The sequence below is a fragment of the Apium graveolens genome, chromosome 6 (assembly GCF_009905375.1).
Source record: "Apium graveolens cultivar Ventura chromosome 6, ASM990537v1, whole genome shotgun sequence".
NCBI classification, from domain to species: Eukaryota; Viridiplantae; Streptophyta; class Magnoliopsida; order Apiales; family Apiaceae; genus Apium; species Apium graveolens.
In genome coordinates, this window is record NC_133652.1 from 247,366,546 (window position 1) to 247,373,852 (window position 7,307).

Below are 7,307 nucleotides of genomic sequence, written 5' to 3' on the forward strand. Positions count from 1 at the left end.
TTTAAATATTTAAGGTTTCTTTCAGGTAGTAAGCAAATCTATATCTGAATTCTGAACAATCAGACCCATAATTTACTATAGTTATTTTTAAGAAGCAAGTCATGATAGTGCGATGAAAGAATTCAAGTGTCCAGGATCGGTCCCAAGTTATGGGTTCAATCTCGTTCATCCCAGGTACTTCTAGGAACATATATTAATATATAAGCCTAATTATTAAAAAAACGCCAGTTTTAGAAGTTTTCACATGATGAACATTGACATCTCTCTTTTCAACATACATATAAATATTTGTTAAAAAATATCACTATTTCATGTATTGGTTTTTGTTTTTTTTTGAAAAAAATGTATTGATTTTTGGTAAGATATATGAAAAGTATCATATCAAATGAATTTTAGACTTAATTGCACTGTTCATACCTAAAGATTATTTTTTTGCACGGGAGGGGCTAAATTTTTATTTTCCCCAATTTGATGGCTAAATTTTTTTTAAACAACCAGCGTAATGGCTCCAGACTCTTTCCGTTATTTCTGCTGTTAAATTATAACGGGAGGAAGGGTAAAAGGGGTATTCAGTTTCTATCTCATCTACTTTCTCAATTTAAGAATTTTAAGCCCCTCATCTATCTTGATTGTAATTGATGGCTATGAAGTGTTATTGTGACAAATGGGTTGTGGAAGGGACTGCTAGGACCCAAATCAATGCGCGTAGGAGATTTTTGGGGTGTGTAGATGGTTACAATGGCCGTGGTTTCTTCATGTGGGTAGATGCTCCATTTGTCAATCGTAGTTTGGGTGTGATTAATGGGCTGTTGAGGAGGATTTGTGACAATGAAGAACAAGAGTGCTCGAACAAGGAAATGTTGAAGTTGATGGAGGAAGAAGTAGCAATGTGGAAGAAGGAAACAAGAAAGTGGAAGCTTATTAGTTTAGTTCTAGCTCTTTTGTTGTTTGTGTTTTGGTGTAAAAGATATGGTCATGTGGACCTTGAACATGATATGTAGATGAATTCTGATTGATGTTTGTAATGTACTCTGTAATTTGGTAGTTAATTTTAAGTAATATCCTCAATGCCTTGATCTTGAATGTTGACTTGTTAATAGGAAATGAAGTCATAAAATAACTCATAAAATTAGAAAACCAATTAGACACAAATGACAAATCATTGCATAAATCAAGTCATACAAACTGTCAATGTCATTACAACACTAATGTACTAAAAGATGGTTGACACTACCATTGAGTAACATGATTAAGTTGCCAAAGTTAACCCTTCTTGCTGCCTAACAAAATCAATTTCTACACTGAAATACAGAAATGGCAATGGTTTCAAATCTTCCATGGTGCCTTGTTAGCACCAGCATGCTTACTGATATTACATTTCAGATCATTGGCAATCTTCTTATGAAATGCATGAAAGCACCCCTATCTAGTGGTGGCCATTCGGGCGGTCCGTGCGGTCCGGGTCGGGCTGACTACGGGTCGAGCACGTTAATTTTGGACACTGAACCGGCACACTGGATAATCGGGCCGGGCCGAGCCGGGTTCAGATATGAAAAAAGGAAACCGTATTCGGCACTGTGACTCGCGAGCTCACGGGCTTGTGCGAGCCGTGCGGGCTTGTGCGAGCCGAGTCGCGCGGGTTGAACGAGCTGCTTGATTATTTTTTGATTTTTGGCTAAAATTTTAATTATTTATTACAAATATTTGTTTATTATTTTTTACCAAATTACTTTCATTTTAAATAAATTTTTAATTCTTAGTAACTTTCATTTTTTATTAACTAAATTACTTAATTCCTAATTTAATTATTACAATATAATATAAGTATGTATATGCTCCTATGTAGATGCCTGTTTGACTTCAAAAATAAAATATTAATTTTCACATTAATGTATCTTAACAATATGAAGGAATAAAAAGATACAGCAAACTATTATGATATGAAGCCCGCGAGCCAGGTGGGTTGTGCGGGCCGGTCCGTGCAGTTCCACTTGGCGTGCGGTTCATGTGCGGGCCGGTCCGGATCCGAATTTCAATTTTCTAATTCGTAACCAGCACTCCTGTTTTAACGAGTTGTGCGGGTTTGAACCGGCCCGATTCGGGCCGAATAAAATCGGGCTTCCGTACGAGCCGGTCCCGAGTGGGCTGTTCAAACCCGCCCAAGTGGCCACCTCTACCTATCCATTATTGTGCCCGGTAGTCTATACCAAAAGTCATAATACCCCTTTTTCCCCAGCTTCCTTCATCATTGCATTTAAATCTAACAGGCTTAATTCATCAACATTGCAAAAATCAAAATAATCTACACTACCACCAACATATAATTTAGGATCAGTCTTATCTCCCCACCATGGTGTAATTTGATTGTAAAATTATCAGGATCTGGAAAATAAAAAAAAAGTATAATATGAACTAACAGATTAAGCTACTTCTACAACTAAATAATTAACAAAATTATATCAGTACACATAATAGGCAAAAAAATTACAGAAACCCTAAAATCACTACCTTTTACAGTCACATATTATATGAAATTGAGCATAATAAACACATTATACCAATATAAACACACAACCATATTAATAACGACTATAAAATTAGCAAAACTCCTAATTTTTGTTACCACAATAGCAACCCCGAATCACATGCAAATGGGTTCTAGGCATACCTGAATACCGTGGATGTTCGTCTGGATCGTATATCTTCGCATCTTCCTTCAACCTCATAAACCAGCTCATCTTCGATTAATCAACAGCAAATAAGCAGCTTTGATTAGGGTTCTTGATCAGCTGAAAGTACCTTGCTACTGAAAAGGGTTTTAGAATTGGAAGGAAACGTAATATTTTGTGTAAAAACTTAAATTGACAAGTTTACCCCTCAATTCCAAACGGCGTTATGATCGAATTAACGGAAAGAGCTCGGAACCATTACGCTTGTTGTTCAAAAAAAATTTAGCCATCAAACTTGCCCCAACTATGATAAATATCATGTTTAAATTTTAATACATGTAACTGTGTATATATCTATATGTTTATGGTGAAAGATATTTCAAACTTTTGCATAAAATTTAGACTTAATTGTACTGTTCCTACGTGAAGATTAATTTTTTTGCACGGGACATCATTATGTTTCACTGACCTTGAAGAGTGTATTAGTTTAGTTAGCCCCAAGAGAGTTTTGTTGTGGCAGCACAAGAAAGAGAAGCAACACAAGAAAGTGAGGATCAGCATAACATTTTAATTTAATAATGTATAAAAAAATTTTGCAATGCCCCAGTCTAGTTTATACTGGAAGGCTTCAATCAAATGTTACAACTTACAAGATACAATATAAAAAATGATGACAATTGATATCCAATCACAGCTTAACCAGCTGCAATTGTGATTCAGAGTCCAGGCTAAAAAAATGCCAACTAGAACCATTGAAAGCTCCAAAATACTCATCTGAAACTGTAGCAATCTCAAATTCTTCAGCAAACCTGCTAACATGTAAGATATGCTTCCTGCTGGAAGTTATTGACGAGTTGCTGATAATACTACCATAATGTTGATACACCGAAAAGCCGTTACCAAGTAATGCCATTCTATTCAACATATCAACTCTCCAATTTGCCTGCAGCAGGTTGTCATACAATTCTGCTTCACAATGTGGCATGAAAAAGAGAGTCGGTCTCAGAGCTTGTCTTCTACCAAACTCGTTAACAGATAAAACAGAACAACCAAGAGCTTCTAAAACCCTTGATTCTGCCAACGATATAATTGGATCAAATACTTCAACTGTACCAATCCAACTGAACTTTCTTTTAATCAATATTGCAAGGCTAAGTTGCAGTCTTGGGGGTTCATAAGATTCAATGCTACCAATGCCATATATCACCATCTGCATGCTTGATTCAGAGCCCAAAATCTTGAGAAAGTTTTGCAATATATTAGGAGTCTCAATTTGAGTCAAGAATGTTTGGTAGAACTGAGAGTCTTCAAGTTTCTTTATATATGTTAGCATCTTCTGCATCAAATCCGACTCTCTTTTAGGGCTGTTTTCAACATCGGTAGGAAACCATTGTTTTGCTTGCTGCTGTTCTTCAGAAGATCTTAATTTCGGAATATTTTTCCTACGCTTATTTCGACGGGGCAAAACAACTGTCCAATCTTCCGTTGGGTTAGGAAGAGTTTGGGCAGAAGCTGCCATTACTCTAGTTTGTTGTCAGCTTTCTGCAAATGTTTTCCAAAATAATGAGGATATAAAAATAACAAAAAAATAAATAAATATCCCAGTGGAACTAAGAACATTCATCTCATCTGATATCCTTGGAAAGAGCCAAGCACTTGTGTCAGTGTATCAAACAGCAAACTTACTATTCTACTCCTCCATTAATAGACTTAGATGTTTACATTTTCAAAGGCTACTACTATTACCCTTAAATTATTTTAAGGCCACATGTAAGGCATAGGTAAGACGAAGCATGTAAAGTATGTAAATATGCACACACAATGGCTCCCAGTACGTCACTATAGTGGCGAGTCCCTGCTTCTTAGACCTGCTCGTTACTCTCCCTAGTTTCAAAGAACTTCTAGCCTCATGCTTTCATTAATAAACACAAAAATAACAGCGATGAAACGAAAAGGGCAAGTGAATGCAGCTTTCCATAAATCAGGAGATCTTACGTTAAGAGGGTAGGGTAGTGTACATGGGTAACTTAAAAACCAAATCTTTTGAATGCAAGTTAATGAAAATGCTGGGAGAGGAACAATGAAGTAAAGTCATCGGACATACACATGCTTTACACTCAACCTCAAAACCATGCTACTGTGTTTTAATTTAAGTCCGAAGTTATGCCCTTCCTGTACAATTGTCGTTAAACCCTAATAAAATGTTAGATTATGATCAAGCCTTAAGTTTCAAATTAAGCAATTAGAGGGTCATAAATTACGAGAAGCATTCATCGGGTAATTTGTTATGGTAAAGTAAAGGACTTTATTCACTTAATTAAATCAAGATCAATGGACCCGGAGCTATTCCTGTAATAGGGTCGCATTAAATGAAGATCAATGGTACATTAGCAAGTGAATATAAAATCAAGTTATGCGCGAATAAACAAAAAATTGTAGTATCAAAGCATACAACAAAGAAATGAACAATATTACAAGACTAATTACCCCCCCCCCCTCCTGACAATTGCAGAGATAAGCAAAGAGAAAGCAAGAGTAAATTTCAATGTCAACAATATAAATACACAGATTATACAGGGAAGAGAGAGAGGGAGAGAGGGAGAGAGAGAGAGGGAGAGAGGGAGAGAGAGAGAGAGAGAGAGAGAGAGAGAGAGAGAGAGAGAGAGATTGTACTGACCGGAGAAATTGGGGCGTGTGTTTGTACCAGCCCCAATTAAGACACGGCAGCAAGCACCTATACCAGATTATAAATGTTTGTTTTGCGATTCAAAATAAAAATAAACGTTTTTCTGTTACGGAATCACCGGAAAAATATAAGTTTAAACTATTTTAAATTGATTCGTTTCTGAACGGTAGATCTCCTGCAATACGTAAATACTAAATTAATTAAAATGATCCAAAATTATAAATTAAAAAAAATAATTTAATTTGAAACTATTTTAATTTTCTGAACGGTAGAACTCCTGCATGTCTATCGGTACATAATAGAAAAAATTAAAAAAAAAAAATTATAGAAGTCAAACTAAGTTTAATTTTATTATTAAAAATCTGAAATTAAATACCAATTAGCAAGCATTAGCTAAAACCTTCAAGTTCAACTTTGTGATAAATTTATTTCGGTTCCGTCAAGATTTGAGATAGATTTATTCGGATTCTGATTCAAACTCAAAATTTTAATCAATGGATATCTATTTATACCATTATGTTAAAAACGAAATAATGAAATTTTGGTTGGTAGTCGGTCTGGTCACCGCAATTATAATTATATTTAAAATAAAACACTTTCTTAAATATATAAATATTCATAAAAGGATTGTAATATGTCTAATGGTTTTCATTAAAACAAAAATAATATATAAAATTCACTCGGTCGGCCTAAACAAAATTATATTATTGATCTAATTCTAAATAAAAAATTAAAAAAGACTACACATAGTTAGCTGGATTTGAAAAATCGGGCTAAAATAAAATAATAAATATTATTGATCCCGCTAAAACTATTATATTAATGGACCGGACTATAACAAAAAAAAAATTGAAAGGAAATTCGTGGGGTCGATAATGTAATCAAACTAAAACAAAATAATACATATTATTCATTCAGTCTAAAATAAAATAATAATCACTCATACTAAAATAAAATTAAACAAAATTGTAAGTATAATTAGTTATATTTGGTTCATATAACGGGTCTCAAACTAACATAAATTTTTTGTCACATCAAATTTTATCATTGATTTGAGTTTAAATATATTAAACTAACATAAATCTGAATATAGTTAGTTGGATCTGACGGTTAACACACTAATGATAATTCATATATTATTGATCTCAGCTAAAATTTACCTTTTAATTAAATATAATAATCTTTCGTAAACACATCTATAAATATCAATAAAAATAAAAATATTAATCATTACATTATTTTTTGAAAACTGTAATATCACTAACTTATACACATATGTGTATATTAATAAATATTATCAAATAATATTATTAAAATTTCAAATAAATAAGTTTCATAACTTAAAATTTTAATTCAAATTAAATTAAAAAAATATATATAATATTAAAAATAATCCGTGCATCGCACGTGTTTTAGGTTAGTTTAAATTTGAAAAAGGTTCTAAACCGGGTTTATCCTTTAGAACACCCGCAACGCGGGTGCATTTCGAACATTGGGACTTGTAAAGTGGAGTCGGCCAGCTCTTTTTCTCATTTTAAGCGTTGGAGCAAATACATATGAAGTGGGCTGTCCCATTTCTTTACTTTTATATATTTTATTATTTCTTTTTAATCATTGCAGGTGTTATTGAATGTACATGCAGTCCTTTTTTTCTGTACAACAGCTAATTGTAATGTTCTTATTTATAGCGTTCAATTTTATAATGTTAACATTTAATTCTATAAATACTCATTTCTCCTATTCTATCATTCACATTCTTCACTTCCTAAACAAATTTAACTTTTATTTATTATCAAAATATGAATCCAAATAATCCTCCACCTTCAAATTCTCAAAATTCAACGCCTCAATTTCCATACCCATATCCAAATTCCTATTTTGCAAACCCGTAAAATTTTAATTTTAATTCTCAAAATCCGAATTCACCATACCAATTTTCATTTTTTTCAGAA

At 33.3% G+C, this 7,307-nt stretch overlaps 1 protein-coding gene across 1 annotated transcript; it reads right to left on the reverse strand.

The window, feature by feature from the left end:
- Window positions 1–3,205: 3,205 nt before the first annotated feature.
- Window positions 3,206–5,474, reverse strand: LOC141668518 (protein SENSITIVITY TO RED LIGHT REDUCED 1). The gene is made up of 2 exons (XM_074475413.1): window positions 5,347–5,474; window positions 3,206–4,211 (listed from the first exon to the last, which is right to left on the reverse strand). Exon 2 carries the CDS (start codon window positions 4,186–4,188, stop codon window positions 3,358–3,360), a length of 831 nt encoding a protein of 276 aa, XP_074331514.1. The 5' UTR covers window positions 4,189–4,211; window positions 5,347–5,474; the 3' UTR covers window positions 3,206–3,357.
- Between the last annotated feature and the right edge of the window lie 1,833 nt (window positions 5,475–7,307).